Source organism: Halichoerus grypus, chromosome 7 (genome assembly GCF_964656455.1).
Source record: "Halichoerus grypus chromosome 7, mHalGry1.hap1.1, whole genome shotgun sequence".
NCBI classification, from domain to species: Eukaryota; Metazoa; Chordata; class Mammalia; order Carnivora; family Phocidae; genus Halichoerus; species Halichoerus grypus.
This window is the reverse complement of record NC_135718.1, coordinates 92,574,273-92,595,594: the sequence shown is the minus strand read 5'-3', so window position 1 is coordinate 92,595,594 and position 21,322 is coordinate 92,574,273. Positions and strand designations below refer to the sequence as shown.

The 21,322-nt window shown below is 50.1% G+C and overlaps 1 protein-coding gene and 1 pseudogene across 2 annotated transcripts in view; one reads left to right on the top strand and one right to left on the bottom strand.

Moving 5' to 3' along the window:
• Window positions 1-1,340: 1,340 nt before the first annotated feature.
• The window catches only part of KIF26B (kinesin family member 26B), a 444,934-nt gene continuing 424,952 nt past the window's right edge, over window positions 1,341-21,322 (top strand). For both annotated transcript variants that reach the window (XM_078077887.1, XM_036100240.2), the window contains exons 1-2: window positions 1,341-2,441; window positions 3,252-3,653. In XM_078077887.1, the coding sequence (XP_077934013.1) occupies window positions 2,379-2,441; window positions 3,252-3,653 (465 nt within the window). In that variant the 5' untranslated portion in view covers window positions 1,341-2,378. The remainder of the gene's footprint in view (window positions 2,442-3,251; window positions 3,654-21,322) is intronic.
• LOC118540899 (ATP synthase peripheral stalk subunit F6, mitochondrial pseudogene) lies at window positions 15,542-16,048 on the bottom strand (annotated as a pseudogene).

Here is a 21,322-nt window from a genome sequence, read left to right as displayed (position 1 = left end):
CGGGGCCTCCGGGTATAGACTGTGATCAACAGAGGGCGCTCCGAGCCCACCAAACACGCTTTGGGGACCCAGCTACTTGGGGATGCAAAGCAGACCAGCTCTGGTCTCCTCCGTCTTCAAGGTGGATCTCGCAGCTCCGCAACAGTTCACCTTGGACACCCCACCTCCCCACCACCCCCACCCGCCGCGGCTTCACCCGCTGGTGCATTTCAGGAGGCCGCACTCTGCTGTTGCGCAGCGCCGAGCTAATGGCGAGGCCGTCTCCCGCCGCACCCCCGCGGAATACAGATGTGGCTGGGAGCTGCGGTGGGCCGCCTGGAGGCGTACCTGCCCCCCTCAGGTCCTCTCTCGATGTGATCGCTTTTAAATTGGAAGCTGGAACGTAATGGAAACTTCCACACTGCTGTCAACATCTTCATTTTGACCTTCTTACCTCGCTTTGGTGCCTGTGAAATCTTCCCACGCCGGGGCTGCGGCGAGGGGGTGGGGTGGGGTGGGTAGATGGCAGTGGGAGGGAGGCACAGAAGGAATTTTCCCCGAGCAAAGCGGGAGGGGCGTTGCCCCAGGGTTTCAGCACCCTCAGAAGGTTGTCTTCCTGCCCCCTCCCTATCTCAGAAGGAAGCCAGCGACTGGAAAGCCCCAAAAGTCTTTTGCGCCCTCGCCCACCCCCAGGCGGGTGCCTCCGGGCGCGGAGATGCCATTACACCTCACGTGATCCCCGCACTGGGCCGGTCCTTCTCCAGGCGTCTGGCGGGGTGTTAATTAAAGGTCACAACAAAACAGACCTGCAGGCTCACCAGAAGAAATGTCCTCCCGGGAGATGAAAAATGACACCCCGGAGCAGCCACGTGTGGAGCCTGGCATATGCCGGTTTCCTGCACTCCCCGGCGCTGCGCCGGGGGTGGCGGGGGATCGGACAGGGGGCGGTGGCCGGGTGCTCCCGGGGCTCCGCGGGCCCCAGGTGCGGGAAGAAAGGGAAGGAGGGGTGCCGAGGGGACCGATCCCGGAGCGGCGAGGCGAGGTCAGCCCGCACACACCCCCTTTCCAGGCCCGCGCGGCCCGCGCTGCGCTTGTGCACCGCGGCGAATCCCTCAGTTTCCCCTGCCCGGTGGCGGCCAGCCTGATCCCGGGCTCACCTGGGCCAGCCCTCGGCGGCTCGGCACGTCGCAGCTTGGGGCTCGCGGGGAGGGGGTCGAAGGCCCCCAGGTCCTCTGGCTGTGGCTGGGTGGGTGTCCGCCCCCCCGTCCCCCCCCTCGTCCCTCCCGTTTCCCCTGTCCCCACCGTCCCCGGCCGGCTGGGGATTGGTAGGGCAATTCCAGAGAAGGTTTGCAGGGCAGGTCTAGGAGAACAAAGGGCGGGGGGAGGACCCGGCATGTTTGTGGACTTGTTTGTGACTCAGTCCCTTTTACACGGCGTTTCAAAGGCAGAACTGCAAGCCTTGCCAGGAAGAGAAAGAACTTGGGGGCGGGGAGGCTTGGGCGCATTTCTGTCCAGCCCTTTCGCTCGGCGCTGCCCCTCCGCGTCAGGCTCGCGCAGTGGCGTTTCATTAGGGCCCCGGCCACGGGCCACTCTCCAGGAACTTCCCCGCAACCGGCGAGATTTACGACCCCCGCCCCCCGGCGCTCGCCTCGCACTGTCAGGCGGGCGCGCCGCAACATAAAATGGATCCCGGCCGGCGCGGCGGCGGCAGCCAGGCGGCGGGCTCCCGGGCGGCAGGGCGGCTGTTCTTCAGGCTCCGCGCTGCGCCCGGGCGCACACGCGCGCGCTGACCGCGGCGGCGCCCGGGCCACGCCGAGCCGCCTCTCCCTGCCCTCGCGCGACTGTCAGGCCGAGCGGGCCGGCGGATATTGGCTCCGCGACGCGCCGAGGCTCCTCCCCGAGTCTGGATCTTTATATTTTGGGAGAATTTCTTTGAACTCAGTTACCGAGCTCCGTGAAGGAGGCAAGTTCCCACCGCCGGCTCGCGGGCGGGAGGCGAGGCGCGGCGAGGGCTCGCCCACCTTCCCCTGCAGCTGCGTGTGCCCGACTGCCCTCCTCGCTTCCCTCGTGGAGGAAAACGGACCCACTTGGCTGAGGAAAATGCCAATTATCTGGATGTGACCGTGAAAAGAGAACGTGTGACTGGAGGAGGCAGAAGAGGATGAGAAAAGCATTATTTGAAGAGAAGAATAAACCAGCCACTCCAACCCGTTCTGCAAATTAGTGCTATTACTTCTGGGCTCCATTTGCTTTGATTCTTCACTCCCCCCCCCATTAAGAAACCTTGACTTGAGGGCCAAGAGGCAGCCCCCGACAACGGGGGGACCCTTCAGGGTTGGAAGACCTTTTGGATGTAGCGTTGCTGGAACATTTAGACACTCTCCTCTGGAAAAGCCACCATGAATTCGGTAGCCGGGAATAAAGAGAGGCTGGCGGTCTCCAGCAGGGGCAAGAAATACGGGGTAAGTTGTGACGGGTACAATGCGGAGGCGCTTGACCAGAGCCTCCTCGGCCGGGGTCCCCCTTTCCGGGCGCCGTGCGGCCCCGCAGGGCGGCCGCGAGCTCTCCTGCCGCTGCAGAGGCGCCCCGGCCGGGCGAGCTGGGCGTGCGCGCACCGAGGCGGGTCCGCGGGCGAGGATGCCGGCACACTCGCCTGGCCCTCGGAATTTTCCCAGTCCTCGCGTTCCTGGCGGTCCCCGCACCCCTAACTTTTGCGGCATTCGTGCGCTTCCAGGCAGAGTTAAGCCGAATGGGGGGGAGTGTACATGAATTCTCTGCCGTTCCTCGGGATCATTGCCCTGGAGCGCGGGGAGCCTTCCATTTACCTTCAGGATCCGGAGGGCCGTACCCCGAATGAATGAAAACCCGGATGCCCCCCACCCCGCCCCCCGCCAGAGCGTCTTCCAGGATCTTGAACCTGGGCTTTTTCTGGGATGGGTGTTGGATTCAAAAGCGCGGGGCGCTGACTGTATGGGTTCCCCCTGCAGAAACCATGGGAAGCCCCTGGGCGAGCCCTCTCCTCCCGACCCGAGGAGGAATCCGCCGGCGCCCGGGAGGCCGGGACCCACTTAAGGACGATTAACGGGGCAGATGGAAGCAGATTCGGCCGCAGGGCTCGGAGAGGTCCCGAACGCGCGCCCCTTGGCGCTCGGCCCGGCCCTCGGGGGCGCGCAGATCCCGGGCCGACAAGAGGGCGCCCCCAGCCCGGCCCGGCCCCGGGGCGCGGGAACCCGCAGCCCTGCTGCCCTTGACTCTGCACGTCTCCCCCGCAGGTGAATGAAGTCTGCTCTCCCACCAAGCCCGCGGGGCCCTTCTCCCCCGAGAGCTGGTACCGGAAAGCGTACGAGGAGTCGCGCGCCGGCAGCCGGCCCACCCCCGAGGGCGCGGGTTCTGCGCTCGGCTCGTCGGGAACCCCGTCCCCCGGCTCGGGCACCTCGTCCCCGAGCTCCTTTACCGGCTCCCCGGGCCCCACCTCCCCGGGCATCGGCACCAGCTCGCCGGGCTCCCTGGGCGGCTCGCCGGGCTTCGGCACCGGCTCCCCGGGCTCGGGAAGCGGCGGCGGCTCCTCCCCCGGCTCGGACCGCGGCGTCTGGTGCGAGAACTGCAACGCCCGCCTGGTGGAGCTGAAGAGGCAGGCGCTGAAGCTGCTCCTCCCGGGGCCGTTCCCCGGCAAGGTGAGCTCGCGCGGGGGCAGGCGGGAGGGCGGCCTCGGAGCGTGGGGGTGCGGGGGGGGGGAGGCCGGGGCGGGCGGCGGCCGGAGGGGCCCCGGGGGGCGAGCCCGCGCCTCTCGCTCGCCAGGCCGCCCCGGGGCACAGAGCCGGGAGGTGCGCCCAGGCCTCTCCGCCCACTGGGTACGCCCCAGCTCATCGGTGCCGCTGCCCTCTACTCCTAACAGCTCGCTGTGCTCCCCGCACCCGCCGGGACCTGCTGTTGGACCTGCGCAGGGCGCCCTCCCCGGAGAGCCTCTGCCCGCGCGCCGCCAACCTTTGCGGTGCGGCAGGCGGGGGGACAGCCGGCACCTGCTCGTGGGGGCTTCCTTTCTGCCTCGCGCGGGCACTGCCGGCCGGCGCCTTAGGGTCTCCTCCCCACCGCCACCCGTGATCCTTCCGAACAGGCCCGTGGGAGTGGTGAAAGCTAGCCGATACTTTGGGCTTGGCGTTTCCCATGGCCTGTTCGTGGGCCTTCGTTCCCAGGATGACAAAAACAGAAACTCATACTCGAATGCTGGCACGTCCCCCCTAACATTCCGCGTGTCTGCCCGCGGAAGATTAGGGGTGGCAGCGCCTGGGAGCGGGGCTGCCTCGCGGCCGGCTCAGCTCTGAGCACATTCGCTCCTCCATGGCAACGCTGCGGCGTGGTGTGTGCGGGACCCCAGAGTGTAACACAATGCAATTGTATTTGCACTGTTGGGTCCAAGTACTATCAAATGATAATATTTACTCTTCCACTTCAGAGAGTTTTTATCAGTGGTTAGAGAGAAATATCGAGAAAACAGTGCATAGCTGTGGGGGTTTCTGACACTGCTCAGTGACATTTTCTGATTTATATTTCTGTGACTTTTGAAACGAAATACTGTGATTTTGAGTCGTGAAATTTAACGGTGACTGCGTCTGCTTGCCTCATCTGCTTATCCAAATTAACACACATCAGTGTTTTCGTATGAAAGGGTTAAATTAAACAAATACCCACAGAAGTTGTAAAAATTTTACATGTGGAAAATTACCACCCAGAGAATTGGTTTTATGAATCCCGAATTTATCTGAAGAATAATTAACTTGTGGATTGTTGTCAGTGTGTCATTTTTGTAGTTTGATAATAAATCTGTCCAGACTCCCCCAAGAACAATCTCAGGAAATCTAAAAGCTTATTTTATACTTGCATTCTATATTCTCCAATTTAACACTGCTTCACTCACACATTTATTTGTGTGAGTCATTTCTTTTGATCATTTATTAATAGTCTCTGATTTCCTGCTGCATTCAGGGCACTGTGTTAGGCACAGCAACGAAATAACAGGTATCTACAGTCCTTGTCCCCGTGGAGCTTATATTCAAATGGGGGATACAAACGACCACAAAATGTACAATTCATAATTTGTTCCCATTTGCCGTAAGTGCTTGAGAGGAAGAGTGTGGGGCACTGTGAGATGGTACAACCAGACTAGACCCTCTGATAAATTTTGAAAAACCTTGGTTCTTAAAGATATTATCTGATAGGTGGCAATCCTAGTAAGTTGCAGTCTACCAAAGCATTCTAGAACATTCCCAAGGACCTGTTCTTAAATAGCTTGGTGGTGGTGGTGTTTGCTCCTGTGTGCAAAACTAAATCAAAATCTACTCTTTTCATACAAACGGAGGAAGAAGGGAAGGAAACCTATAGGAAGAAGAAACAAATGTTTGAAATTCAAATGCATCCATCCTGTGTTGTGGACTCATGGGACAAAGTCGATTTGGGGTTTTGTTGGAAGCACCTGGAAAATCCATTCCCGGTGTTACAGTTCAATATATTTGCCAATTGTATTTACATGATGAAATTAAAGTGACCTGGGGAAGCGGTCAGGAGTCTCTGAACCTCAGTGCTCTGCACCCAGACATGTCTGAGGGAGAGCTGTCAGTCACTGGGAGGGCCGCGCGGGGTCACTTGCCGGCACACATCAATATCACCCAGGACCACCGTTGCCTGGTTGTGCAAGACTTAACCAGAAACAACAGTGACCTGGATCGCCTCCTTGTTAGTCATGAGGTATGGGGCCTCAGTGTTAACTACAAATCTTCTGCACGTTTCTCAGGATAATAATAATAAAATTTCAGCTTTGTTTTCCCTTTTTTAAGCATCGGTACCCTCAGATGAGGTAGAATTTCCATTCCCCTTTTAAAGCCTGTGATATTTTAAGGAAACACATGCTGTGTTCTCTTGAGCAGGATGGATGGAGGCCCACAGAATTCAGACATAAGGCCTCCCTTCTTCCCAGGGCTGGATTTATGAGCAAGCTATGGACCTCTGTAGCCCTCAGGCACCAAAAGAGTTAAGTTTCATTAGACTAAGAGATGCCACTGTGACTCCAACATGCAGTTTGCCCTGGAGAGTAAGAGTCTAGAAGAAAAAGGCATGTTCTTGAGGGGTAATTAGCAAAAACCATCATTGTAATTCACCTAAGATGCTTAACGGTATTTAGGAAATATTTTCTTAAACGGAGTACTAAACTCTTCTAGGTGGTGTTAAAAATCTCCTAGGTGGACATTTAGAAGTCAGAGGCAGAATGGCACATCCAGGAATCTTTTATTATTTTAGGATGGATTTGGTTTTAGTTCTTTCTCCACCGCTGATATATTTTGTGACCTTGAGTAAATCCGTTTTTGTCCATATTTATAACTTTCTTTGGAGAAAGATGTGGGGTCGTTGATGATTATTAACGAGCCAAGATACTGTTAGATTTATGTTTTATTGAGTTATGGTTTTTTTTAATCAAACATTATCCACTTTCAGTTTCTAATTTCATCAGTACATTTTCCAAATATCCCTACAGCCATTGGAGTCCTCACCCTGCACTCATTTGTAGGTAGCAAGCCCTGTTGAATCCCCCCAGTTTTGTCTCGGGGACAGTTGGTTAAGGAGGGGAGGTGAAGTGCTGGTGAGCCCATCGGGGGTGTCTGGCCAGTCACCCCCGGTGGCCTGAGGAGTGACCACCCTATTTTGAGCACTCTTGGGGGTCACGTGACCACAGGAGACCAAGGCTTCAGGGCAGAAAGCAGCAGGACTCAGAGGTTTCTAGGTCAGGTAACTGCGCCTAACTGCACCTGGCAGGGTTGGTGTTAACTGAGGCAGGAAACAGGAGGAGATACATATTTGGGAGTGGCTCAGGGAGAAGGGTGATAATGGGTTTGGTTTTCCATGCATAGAGTGTGAGGTTTCTGGAAGGAGGAAGGGAGTGGAGGCAGATTGAGGAATAAAACAGACTCTGGAGTGGAGAAACGGCAACTATGATCCTCATGCACCTGTTGATGATGCTCTGGGTTTGTCCCTTCAAATAACAACTTACCTGGGTGAGTAAAGATCTGTGCATGGTGGCAGATTGTAAAACATTTGGATTGACTTTTATTGCCTCTGTCAGTAAAAAAAGTACTCACTGGGTTTATATCATGTCTTTCTAGAGCTGGTAAGTAGAAGGGGTCAGATAAAAGAATGCTGATTTGTAACGTGTTGGGGTTTGTGGTAAACACAGTCCTTTTGCCCATGGTAGCATTCCAACGTGTAAATATAAAACCGTTTCAGATCCACTGGCATGAGCATCTTTCCTGTTTTACACACAGTCAAGGCACTGAGCAGAAATAAGGGCCAAGGAACAAATCTCCCATTTTGGGGCTATCCTCGATCATTCAGATAACTGAGACGGAACTTTTGAATCAACAGTGTAAGCCCTAAGAAACATCAGCCCAAAGGAATTCCCTGGAGTAGGCAGAAATGTTTCAGGTTGGCAGAAGGGTCTCAGGCATCTGTTCATTTCCATATCAATACAAGAAAATCTTTTATGTTAAAAGGTTCAGAACTACATTCCTATCTGATTTTTTTCTCAGTCAAGTATTCTGGGTCCATTTATGCCCCAGAAATATCAGGAAGATTAGCCAGCCGTACCGAGAAGGGTGGCCAGGAATCACAGAGATGAAAGAAAGGAATGTGTCAGAGGGGTTTAAAAACACCAAACGTAGACTCTAAATAGCCAGAGCCCAAGTAAGTCTAGACTTGGGGAATATGTGTGTGTGTGTGTGTGTGTGTGTGTGTGTGTGTGTGTGTGTGTGTGTGTATTTTCCCAGCTCCAAAACGGGTATGAAAAAATAACTCTATGGGGGCGCCTGGGTGGCTCAGTCGTTAAGCGTCTGCCTTCGGCTCAGGTCATGATCCCAGGGTCCTGGGATCGAGTCCCACATCAGGCACCCTGCCCGGCAGGAAGCCTGTTTCTCCCTCTCCCACTCCCCCTGCTTGTGTTCCTGCTCTCGCTATCTCTGTCTCTGTCAAATAAATAAATAAAATCTTTAAAAAAAAAAAAAAAGAAAAAAAAAAGAAAAAATAACTCTATGGAAAAGTTCCTCCAAAAGCCATGGTGTGATTCTTTATAGATACAATACATATTGCATTTTAAGTGCTTATTAATTATGAGAGGCGTTTATCTGAAACCTTTTTAAGAACACATGGTAATTTTCAGAACTTGTGATTTAAATCTTTTCTGTTTCAGAAATATTTTTGATACAAGATCAGCTAATAGATAATATCAGTAATGAGAACATTCCGGAAACATTTTAGGGATTCTAAAAACATTCCCAGTAGAGACACGTGAATGGTAATCTATTCCTTTGGGCTTAGCAAGCTATGGAATAATGGCATTTCATTCCACCAGACTTTTAATTGTGAACCAACATGGTCAGTTTTTATAGTGACTTAATTCACTTTGTAAAAATCCCTGGGCTGTAGTAATGTCTTCCACACACATCGCAGATAGGATTATTGCATTAGAAATGTGATTTTTAAATGGCTGAGGCTAGTAATTTGTCAGCATTTGGAAGGATTAAGTCAATAAAATTTAGGCAACATGAGTTGCTCTTTGGCATAAATATCACAGATCGTGCCATTCATCAACTAATCCTAATGGTGATGGTAATGATGATGATTATAAATGGCTAGCAGTTATCGGCCTTGGTGTGTGCCGGGCGCTGTACTTGGATGTGCCTCCCCCGTCCCCCATACATCAGATCTCTTACAGCAAAGTGCAGATGAACCTAATTTCTTTCCCCAAGAATTCCAAATGATTGATATGGTTCAGGTCACAAAAAGGAAGCATGAGTAAAGATGCAAGAACAGAGAAATCCAAGGAAGCTTCCCCCCGGCCAAACCCCTTGAGGGTCACTGTTAGGATAACTGCCTGAGTTGGAGGCCACCCCCCTCCCCCGACCTTGAGAGAGAGAGAGAGGATTATTTTTCCTGGGCTCACAGATGGTAGCATTACTTTTGGGGGGGGGATATGTGGGGTTGTCAGGATGGTGAGCTGAGTAATTTTCTTGGCTGGAATGTAATGCAGGGGGGAAAGGAACTTCCTCATATTTCTATTCACTCACTTGAGACTCCTCTGTTGCCTGCCCTTTCTGGAAAACCTGTTGGGTGGGGGGGCCCTGCGCTGACCTCCTAAGGGGAAGAGTTCCTCAGGGGAACGTCTCAGCACCGGGTCCGTAGGGCTGCCAGGCTTAGCTCTGTTTCGTCCTGGCAAAGGTTGCAAGTTGGCTGGCGTCTGTCAGGGTTCCTGGTCTCTTTTCAGGAATACAGACTGATTTCCTTTTTACTATCTTGGGTCACAGGCTGACCGTAGCATCTTTTCTTTACCCCTCTCTCTTTTTTAAAACCTCCTGTATGGTCTTACTGTGGCAAAGAAGCACGGTTTCAGTGGGTTCCTGCTGATCTTTCATACTTAGGTGCACCAGTCCGAAATCTCGTAGAATGCATTTGCATAGGCGCCAAAGGACAGGGAATAAACCCATATTCCTAAATTACTTTAAAAATATTTATCAAGGTGTGCTTGGGTGGCTCAGTCAGTTAGGTGTCTGCCTTTGGCCCAGGTCATGATCTCAGGGTCCTGGGATTGAGCCCCAAGTAGGGCTCCCTGCTTAGCGGGGAGTCTGCTTCTCCCTCTCCCTTTGCCTCTCACTCGTTCTCTTTCTCAAATAAATAAAATCTTTAAAAAATGTTTTATCAAGGGGTTCCTGGGTGGCTCAGTCAGTTAAGCATCCAACTCTTGATCTCAGCTAAGGTCTTGATCTCAGGGTTTGAGTTCAAGCCCCATGTTGGGCTCCACACTGGGTGTGGCGACTACTTAAAAAAATGTTTATCAAAATAGTAAATCAGTTTGTATCCATCATCCTGCTTCCCTCTGCCTTTGGACTGCTCCAGAACCCATCTAAGAAAGTTGGATTTCAAGTCATGGTTACAAAGGCTGTCTGCCTAGCACTTCCAGGTTTCAAAGGAATTCACCTGTTTTCTTTGAGTATTCCTATGGCTTCCTTTTAAATATTTAGATGTCTCATCCACTGGGAAGTTACTTTGGTGTATAATGAAATGTACAGATCAATTTTATCTTTTTCTAAATGTCTGTAGTTGTCACCAGACCCTTTATTAAAACATCCAGCTTCCCTCCACTGATCTGAGATACCGTCATTATCATAAACCAACTTTTCACTTGGACTTGGGTCTGTCTCTGGACCTTCTGCTATGTGCTATTTATCTGTCTCTTCATGTGCCCATTCCACGCTATTTTATTTTATTTTATTTTTTAGATTTTATCTTTATTTAGAGAGAGCGTGCATGTGCATGCATTGGGGGTGGGGAGAGAATCGGAAGCAGACTCCGTGCTGAGTGTGGAGCCCAACGCTGGGCTCAGTCAGTCCCACCACCACTGGGCTCAGTCCCACCACCACTGGGCTCAGTCCCACCACTGCGAGATCACGACCTGAGCCAAAACCAAGTCGGATGCCCAACCAACTGAGCCACCCAGGTGCCCACACACTATTTTAAGTACAGAATCTTTGTAGTAAGTTTTAATATTTGGTAGGGCTAGGCCTCCCTCTCCCAAACAGCACCTTTCCTTTCTGGGAGTTTCCTGGTTATTCTTCCTGTTTTCCCGTATGAACTTTAGAATCAACTTGCCTAACTCCAGAAAATAACTATTTTAACTGGGACCATGTTAAATTTATATATTAACCTGGGGGACATTTGGCATCTTTATGATGTTGAATCTTTCCCAAGAACGTGGAATGTTATTCCATTTGAACAAGTCTACTTTTCAGCAATTTTCAAGGTTTTTCTCCTATAGAATTTGTGCATTTCTTGTTAAATTTACTCTTAGGTATTATATCTTTTATTGCTGTTATAAATGAGCTCTTCACTTTCATCTTCTCTTCTAATTGATAATTGTATATAAGGAGGATATTTATATATTAACTTTATAACCTATTAAATTCTATTAATGTATTCATTAGTTTTTAAAATTGGCACTCTTGGATTTTCAAAAGAATTTATCTTATACAAGTAGAGATATCATTACTCCTTTCCTTTGCTGTTTTTATTCTTTTAGGGGTTTTCTCTTCTTTGTTATATTGATTCATGCCTCAGATACAGTGTTAAATGGTAGTGATATAGTTGATATGTGTATAGTTTTTCCCATTAAGTAAGATGTGGGCTTTTGGACTGAGGTGTATATATAGTTTTATAAAATAAGGAAGTATCCATCAATTCCTATTTTATTTAGTGTTTTTAATAAAAAATGGGTGTTACGTTTTGCCAAATGTGTTTTCAGTGTTTAGGGAGATGATCATATGATTTTTCTCCTTAGATGTATTAATATTGTGAGTTGTTATTGATTTCCTAAGAATGAACCATCCTTGCATTCCCCTGATAAACTCCACTTGGTCACAATGTATTTTTAAAATATGCTGTGGATTGGATGTGTTAATATTTTATTTACTGTCTTTGCTTTCATATTCATATGCCCATAAGCATTTTTGATTCCTGCTCATGTGTCAGCTGCAGTGCTCTGCCACATTGTAACCAGGGAACAAAGAAGATGAAAATCCTGCCCTGGGGCAACTCCCAGTCTAGCTTAGAGACAGACAAGGAGCCGGAGTTTGAGAGCAGTGTAGGAAGTTCTGGACCACAGGCTGGGTGGGCTGCCAGGGAGCAGAGGGGAGGCTAGAGCTCCTTTGGCAGGTGGATGGGAGTTTGGCTCACTGAGCACAGGACAGCACCGACATCCAGCTGGAGGGAACGGCAGACACGAAGCACAAGAAGGTTATGCACACTGTGTACCCTTTGGGGAGCTTCAGGGGTGCATAGTAACACAGCTGGTGCATGGGTGAGTAATGCACTGGGAAGATGGCAGGGGTTAGGATGAGTGGTCTTGCAGCTGGAGAGTCTCGTATGACCCTGTAGGCCTTGGGCAGCTGTTGATGGGCATTCGGGAAGGGAACGAGGTGATCAGATATCCATCTACGACAGGTTGCTCTGACAGTGAGGGAAGATGGGCTCAAGAACGGCGTTGGGGAGCGCATGAGGAGGCCCCTTGCCATGGCCTGGGTGATGGAGGGTGCAGGCCTGAGCTAAGGCAGTGCAGTGGGAATGGGGTGGCAGCTTGGACCAGACAGATGTTGTCCATAGAAAACCCATGGGGATATGGTACAGAGGGAGAGGAGGAAGATGAGGGCTCTCCCCGATTTCTGGCCACAATGGTGAGGAGCTGCTGTCGTTAATTGAGACAGAGAGTACAGGAGGGGGTAAGGCTTTTGTTCTTGTGGGTCTGATTTACGAGGATGGTTGTGGATCATAAAACTGTTCTGGGCCCTGTAGAGCTTGAAGAGGAATGTTCTGGTGGGTCCCAGTGGGATTCAGAGCTGGAGACGCGGGTCTGGGGGATGTTGGCATGGAGAGCGTGGTGGCATCCCCTGAGGGTGAGCTCTTCCCAGAGAGTGAGGCTGTGGACAGCGAGCAGAGCATGGAGCTGTGGGACCAGGGACATTGAAGGCACAGGCAGCCTGAGGAGCCAGGAAGAGAAGTCAAGGAGAAGCCAAGAGAAGGGGAGGAAACTCGGAGAAAGTGGTGTCATGGAAGCAGAGAGGAGCAACGTCAGAGGGAGGTGTAGGTCAGATACCTCAGAGAGATCCAGGAGGTAAGCACGGAGGTTTCCCTTGATTCCGTGGATCGGAGGTCGCTGGAGATCTTTGTTGGAAGAGTTTCTGGTGCCTGGAGAAAGGTGGGCAATGACCGTGTGGCCAGGAGTGGGTGGAGAGGTGAGGACATCCAAGGTAGCATTTGAGTCATTGACAACACTAAGAGGTTAAGAGATCCACTTTTGAGGCTCTTACGACCTTAAAAAGGAAGTTCTGGGGTCAACAAACTTGGGTGCAAAATCAGGTCATGTCACTAAGTGTGTCACCTTGGGCACAGCCTTTCTGAACTCGGTCATTCTCCTCCTTACAGTGGCAGAAGTGATAGGATCCCAGCGGGGTTGTTGTGAGGGTCTGTGAAATGGGTGAGATGACAGTCAACCTTCACTTTCTGTTTATTCCAGTGACTTTTTCTAGGAAGGTAAATTTTATAAAACCAACCTACCTACCTACCTTCCTTCCTCCCTCCCTCCCTTCCTGGTCTGACAGCAAAATGGAAAAACCGCAGTCAGAGCCAATGAGCTCATCTCCTTTTCCATGTCTTCACCTCCAAGCAGATAAAATGCTCATTTATTCCTTTATAGGGTGACTCCACAGAAAATTTGGGAGAGCTCAGTTGACGAAAATAGCCACTCCTTTTAGTTGAGAAGCCATGAATATGGAGTGCTATTCCCTGTCACAGATGGAAATCCCTTCTTTGAGCCCTGCCCAGCTCAGAGGCCCTCCAGGGAGCTTGGCAGACTGCTCGTTTGGCATTCGCACTCCTGAACGGAGAGCGTGCCTCCCCCAGCGAGGGCGGGCGATGCTGCGGATCTGGGTAGCACCAGGAATTTGGGCTTATCTGCTTTCCCATCCGGTTTTATCTTTCGCAGACAGTTTTCTTTGCAGTTATGCTTTGCTGATCCTATCGCATCGATTCTGACCAGACTTTGTGGAGGAGTCTGGAAATATAGACCCCCTCCCCCACCAAGCGGTATTTCCTGCACACGTTTCAGCTCTCAGAGCCTTCTTGTAAACTCTTACCCAGAAAGGGTCAATATTCCTGTGCTGCTATGGGGGTTAACATATCAGAAGGCTCTGGGGTAGCATGAATTCTTTTGATAAGCAGAACTATATCTAAATATATCTTAAGTGTTATAGGCCATGTTGCAGCTGAGGGGCTATTTTGACTCACCGTTTCTGCTTAATGGAGTTTGAGTTGGACATTGTTGCCAACCACAAAAAGATCTTGGAAAAATGTTTAGCTCTCCACCCACAGCATGGTTTTAAAATCTTTGATAGTTCTTATGTACAAAATGTCTATTTTTATTTTTTTAAGGATTTTATTTATTTGAGAGAGAAAGTGCGTGCACAAGGGGGGGTAGGGGCAGAGGGGGAGGGAGGAGCAGATTCCCCACTGAGCATGAACCCTTTCATGCGAGCCCAAGCCCGTGTCTGGCTCCATCCCAGGACCCTGGAATCATGACCTGAACCACTCAGTCCCCCCAAAATGTCTTTATTTTTAAAGTGTCAACTGCAAATAATAAGTTAAATCTCCTTTGCCACCACAGAGGTGACAAACATAAGCTTTTGATACTTCTTTATCTAATCTGAGTGATGTCTGAGATTTATAGTTGTTAATTCAGAATTTTTTTTCTTTTCTGGGAACTTAAAGAGCTTGAGATTTTTCTGTGGTGTGATTCCATTTTTTAATTAGCAATGATGAGCAGCTACACTTCCCCATGAAACACTACCATCTTAATTATCGCGGTTGCTTTCTTTGGAGATAGAATTGCTGCTTCCCTACGCCCTGCTCCGTCTACATGGTGGTTTCATGCGGCGACGGGAGACTGACTTATTAACTGAGTAGGAAACCAAGAACAGCCCAAAGCTGTGGAGCTATCTAACCAGCTGGTTGCACAGAAAATAAACAGCCAATCAGGCAAACAGCTAACAACCACACTGCTTAAGAAAAAGTATCAGCTGCCTGGTTCAGCTGTGTGCCTTTCTGTGGAGGGACGTCCTGGTCCTGAGCATGGTGGCTGCCCAGGTGGCCTTGCATGTCTTCCCTGCAGGCCCCCAGCTGGGAATGGGCACATCACATCTCTGCCTAGCCAGGTGGCATGGCCATGGGGCTGAGGGCTAGAGGGAGAAGGATGGCAAGGGGAGGAATAAGATGAAGGGGAAGAGGAGGAGGAAGGACAAGAGAGGGGTGAGAGAAACAGGAAAGAAAGGGGTGGGGGGTTGGTAGGCATTGTAGGTTGTCGATGATCCCAGATGTTTAGATGAGAAGGGACTGGCCTTAGATGAGGAGACAGAGTTGCTGTCTTGTCTGCAGCACTAATTAGCACTGGGATCCCGGCAAGCCAGCTTGCGCTTCATCCCTCCTTTGTAAACCAAGAGGGTCAGAGTTGGTGGTCTCTGCAAGTCTCTGAGAAGCCGGAGAGGAGCTCCAGGGCTATGGCACCCAATCCTTGCTCCCACATTCCGGAGGGATATGCTTGACAAGGCCCTAGATGGATTTCTGGCCCAACTGGGAGCCTGAAGCTGTTCCTTGGGTTGCCACGTTTGTGGGACTCCCACCGCCAGCCAACCAGGCCTATCCCCCAGGTTTGCCCATCCACACAGGGGTGCTGCCAGCACCATCATGCCTGAGGTTCCTGCGTTTGGAATCTGGATCATAAACGGATAGACGGGATTCTTCCTGTTTCTTAATAAAGCTGTTTACTTTATTGTCTTCTGTGTTTGTACACAGAAATAAACTTGGGCAGACAGAAAGACAATTGACTTTATAAGAGCAATTTGGTTAAGGAGTGTCTGAGAAAAAATATTGCCTTAGATATAAAGATGCTTATAGTTAGGTTTGTTTTTTTTTTTTGTACACCCAACATCACCAAATAATTTATTTGGAATCAGAATTAAAAGAACATTTGACAGCTGAGAAATGTATGTTTATTCTGATACAACTAATCTAGGACAAATTACCAAATAAATTTTACATTCTTTCTTCAGGACTGGGGTTTTTCGATGACTTCAAATTTAGGATCTTCAAATTTGAAGTCCGGGAACATATTCTTGTCTGCTTTACCATACATTTGCTGAAGCTTAAAAAGCTCCCTCTCTAGGTCTTGCTGGTGCTCTGGGCCAGTAGCAACAGGTCCTCCAGATGCCTGTTGCTTAGTTCTGTATTCTCTAATCTTGTCCACGAAGAGTTTCTGTACAGGATCAAGTTCCTTATTAAATGCCACTGCTGTAACACCAATGTTCCTCCTCAAATGAACTGAGACTGCAGACCAAATGAGAGAGGAGAACCTGAAGAGCCTCTGAAGAATCATGGTGATTTTGTTACTTGCACTCAGTCCTGAGCTGCCAGAGCCTCTGCGGCCACCACTGTTCTCGGCTTATAGTTAGTTTTACATGAAAAAAAATCTGTCATACTGATTAGGATTTATTTATTTTAAAGATTTTTATTTATTTATTAGAGAGGGAGAGGCAGATGGAGAGAAGCAGACTCTCCACTGAGCAGGGAGCCTGATGCGGGACTCCATCCCAGGACCCTGAGATCATGACCTGAGCTGAAGGTAGATGCTTAACTGACTGAGCCACCCAGGTGCCCCTGATTTGGATTTAGAAATAATTTGGGGGGAGTTCATCCTGGGTAGCAGTCCAGGCACACCAAAACTCCAGACATTTCATTCATCTTTCTTTAAAAAAAAACTACATCTGGGGGTGCCTGGGTGGCTCAGTTGGTTAAGCATCTGATAACACCTCAGGTCATGATCCTGGGTTCTGGGATGGAGTCCTGCATCAGGCTCCTTGCTCCGCAGGGAGTCTGCTTCTCCATCTGCCCCTCCCCCTGCTTGTGCACTCTCTCTCAAATAAATAAGTAAAATCTTTTTAAAAAACCTCTATATCTAGATTTTTTTCTAAAACCTTTCTCCCCCCTTTGGTCCCTCCTTTTCCCTCTGCTCCTATGAATGTTTAGACAAGGCCTCAGTTGTTTAGACCAATATTTACATCCCCCGAGCCCACGACCTGGGCATAACAGTCCTGTCGTTTTGAAGGGTGGCCCACAGTCAGAGGAGGTGGCAGGTGGCCGGCTGGGGGGTGGACAAGGTCCATTCATTCATTATCCATTTTGTTTTTCTTCCCCAACAACTAACCCAGCTTGTCTTTAGCCCGTCCGCTTCCTATGAGATGTCCCCCTCTTATTTCAGCTGTAACACTTGGCATGTGCATTGTCGTCTGAACACCACTCAGGGAGCCCTATAGATACTAAAGCAGAGCTTCATCTTACCTTGAGCGGGACGAGGACAGTGGTGCCCGCACAGTTGAGGGCAGGCACGGAGCAGCGGGAGTGTACTTGACCCTCCACATTCTTGCACTCGGTTCTCTGCACCAACCCCGGCGGAGGCTGACTGCACACCTTGCCGCCGGGCACGCCCAACTCAGCACTGCACACCCTCCGCGTGTTTTCCTCGATCGTGTTCCCAGATGTCAGAGCCTTTGTTTCTCCTCTCGTCCTTTCCCCCTAAATTTGCTCCGGTAACTCTTTCTGGAATTTCTAAGAGGGCTTTCCACCCTGCTGGGCAGTGCACGTGCGCGCATGCGTGTGCTCACTCTGCAGGAGCCCGGGAGGAAGCCCGCAAGCTGGTAATGCGGTAGACAGCTGGTCTCAGGTTTCAGACATTGTTAGGCTCGAACCTTTATTGGAGGCCAAGGCAGCTCATAAAGCGGGCGGTGCCATTCCAAGGGCACTGAGCGGGGAAGGATAGCGGACTGTCTGGGCGGCCTGCGAGCACAGGAAGGGGAAGCCCATGGCAAGTCCGCTAAGGATGGCTTGAGGAGCATTTTTGCAGCCAGGGTGGCAAGTGTAATACAAAGGTGTGGTTTTCCTAGGCCTCATCAGGCTCCCTGCTTCCTGTGTGAGGCAGCAACCCCGGGGAAGGAAGTTGCTGGCTGTGGGCTTTTTCTTGGTGGTAGTTTGTGCTAATTTACTTTTTTTTATGGAGTACTCCTTGTTATTAGTGATTCTCCATAATGGCTCTTTATGGTGGTCAGGAGGAGATAACAGAATGATGGAGAGGTGTGGGGGGCTGCCGGGGGTCACCTGGAAAACCTCTGGCTCCCGAGGTTCCATCAGGCTCTAGTAGGATTTATTGTTTTGCCCATAGTAGATCTCCTGGACTCTGAGCCCTGGAGTGTGGTCATGGTATTATGAATTTTACATTTTGCTGGGATCTGTGCACCCACCAGACAGTAATTTTTTTTTTTTTTTGAACATGTGAATTCTCCAGGGATTTCTGGCCTTTGGGGAAAAGAAAATCTCCCCCTTTCCACTTCTGTATGATAGAAACATCCTGAGATGAGGGAAGAGGCTGCTGGAGGAGGGGATGCTGGTGGGAGGATATGGTGAGGAGGGGCGTGATGCCTGCCCCCTGACCTGGCCTCCTGTTCTAGAAGAGTGAAATCCACAGGGATGAAATGTGAGCGTGGCTCCTTCACCGGGGTGGGTTCCGGTCTAGGTATTTCTGGATCAGCTAGTTTGGAGGCCCTTGAATTTCTTGTTAGTTGCTGTGACCTTGTTTTTGCTCCATTTCATGTGGTGGTATTCATTTCTGGTCTGGAGAATAACGGAATGTGGGAGTGCTCACCGGATGCTCAGAATGGTCCCAGGTATTCCAGGGAGGAAGACTGGTTTCACTGGTCGGAACTAAGCCAAGAGGGCAAGCTCAAGGCCACACGCCCGGACACGGGCCCCTCAGATTTAATTTCTGCCTTCATCTGAGAGTCGATCTGCACGGCTGATACGGCACTGCCTCTGCTGTCTGGTGAGATGGTGACGCACGCTCACATCCAGGCTGGAGGCGGGTCTGCGGTAATGAAGGAACCCCGCTCCCTCCAAGGCTTGGAGCTGCCACGCAGTGAGAGGGGAAATTCACTAGGCTGGTTTCAAGTCCTCTGGGGCAGAGTAACAAGGCAGTGGGCTGGTGTTTTCCCCAAGACATGAATGGGGTCGCGCTCGTTCTGAAAAGAAACACAGCAGTGTTCACTGCTCTCTGTAGAGCACACATCAGTGTCTTTTTAAAAGGATCACGAACTTTCCAAGCCCTCTTTATAATCCTTACACAGGGCAAAATTCAATATAATATGTCGATTTAAATGAACACCATGAATTTTTAATGTTATCTGTCACCTCTACTCCTGGACACCTCAGAATATCCTTTTGAATCATTAGCATTTCATAATCCTAGAACTATAGCAGAGAAGGAGCCTTAGAGGTTATGCAGTCTTGGGTTACTTTTGCTATTTTTTTTTTAAAGATTTATTTATTTTTTAAAGAGAGGGAGAGAGAGTCACAAGCTGACTCCCTCCTGAGTGCAGAACCCGACATGGGGCTCCATCCCACAGCCCTGAGATCAGTATCGACAACACAGAGATCAGGACCTGAGCTGAAACCACAAGTCGGATGCTCAACTGCACCACGCAGGTGCCCCTGGGTTACTTTTGCTCTTAAGAGCATGGTTCCTGCAGCCAGACCCCTGGGGTGTGAATCTTGGCTCTGTCATTTGTAGCTCTGTGGACTTAGAGGGACTTGCTGCTTTCTGCCTCAGTTTCCTTACTTGGATAATAGCATTAACAGGAATAATTGCTTCATGAGTGTGTTTTGTCTGACACGTAGTAGGCGTTCACTAAATATTAGCATCCAAACTGCCATTTTATAGAAGAGAAAAGTAAAACTGGCATCTCTAGATGGTGACCTCCTGACCCCAGGATTCATTCCACACAATTAACATCCAGTGTATTTATTTTCTACTTCTCTCATGCTCCATGTCTGTCCATCTCTCGGTCTGGCCAACATTTCTTTGGCTGTTACTGTATGGTGTGTGGTGGCCGGACTTGGCACCGGGACAGAAAGGTGGTTAGGACACAGCCCTGCCCTTGAGCCTCCCAGCCTGGGGGGTGGGCGGGTGCTGAGCTCCAGGCCACCGTGCTGTGGCCCTTTCACAGCGTCCCCGCAAGGGATGGCACGGCCAGCTATGGAGTGGGCTGAGATGGTTTCCAGAAGGGGTGACGGCCGCACTGAGGCTAATCAGTGAGTAGGAGCTGGTGGGCGAAGGCTGAAGAAGGCGAGGTATTCCAGGCATCTCACAAACAGAGAGGGGCTGCAGGAGCCCTGAGGATCACAGTATTGCCAGACGTAAAGTGTCCAAAGAGGGGAGCCCCTATACCGCCTTCACAAGAAGTTAAATGACAACGTGAGTTTTATATGCCCGGCTTAACAACCGATGATAGCACGTCAGACAGCAAGATAGCAGTGCTACACCACACTCACAGCTGCATTATTTAGCAGCCCCGAGGTGAGAGCAACCCAAGGGTCCGTCAGCGGGTGAGTGGACAGACAAAATGTGGCATATATACAATGGAAGGAAATATATAAAATACATATATATTAATATATATAATATTTCCTTAATATACAAAAAGGAAGGAAATTCGGACACCTGCTACCACGTGGATGAACCTCCAGGACATTATTCTGAGTGAAATAAGCCAGTCACCAAAGGGACAAATCCTGTGTGGTTCCACTTACAGGTGATGCTTAGAGTTTTCAAACTCATGGAGACAGAATGGTGTGGAGTGATGGTTCGTGGGGGAATGGGAGGGCTGGGGGGAGGGGGATGAAGACTTGACGCTTAATGATAAGGAGCTTCAGTTTGGGAAAATGAAACAAGTTCTGGAGATGGATGGTGGTGGTGATTGCACGAACATGGGATGTACTTAATGCCACTGAACTATGCATTTAAAATTTTATGTTATGTAGACTCCCCCCCCATGCCACCCACAGCAGTGTAAACTGTGTCACAGAATAGTGATCTAAGGGAAGAGACGTCCCCGTGGATTGCCTGGGCAGGGACACTTTCCTCCAGTGGCTCGTGAAGGGTGATCATGACAACATTTGTTGGTCTGACCACCACCTGCTTCCAAGCACGTTATGTGCAATCACATTCAGTCCTATGATTGGGTATGGTTACTGTCCCCATTGCACAGATGAGGAAACTCAGCAAGGTTAGGGACCCAGGCCCGTGTCCTGCAGTGGATGTGGGGCGGGGATAGGATGGGGACCTCCCTGTGAGCCTCCCTACAGTCCCGTGGGAGGGACGGGGCCAGGTGAGGGCCTGTGGAGGGATGCGGGAATTGGCCCCTCACTGCCACTTACCTTCTGAGAAGCAGCCTTTTTATTTGTGCCTGTAAGAGTTTGAAGGTTTTACACGGGCTGTCATCCTCACTGAATAAACCCATGAGGCTGGCCAGTTCATCTTTTTGAGGGCAGCACGTTAGTGGTCACCTGCATAATAGTTATTAATATAGTACTATGATTATATTGCACATTTTGCAGTAAACTAAAAAAAAAAATGACTTATTAGCTCTTGGGTTCTTGACAGCGATATGTTCAGTGGCAGCAACTCTCTGCTGAATTTGCCAACACATTTTATTGTGGGCATTGCGTTTTTGGAGTTGGACCAAACGGACGCCTTTAAAGGTTCGATAGGTGGATACAACCTTATATTTAAATAGCTGCTTTTTTGAGGTTACTGTACTGGGCCTTTGCCACTTGGTTTCCCGACTCTGTAACATTCCTTACAGGGATGTGATGGCTGGAT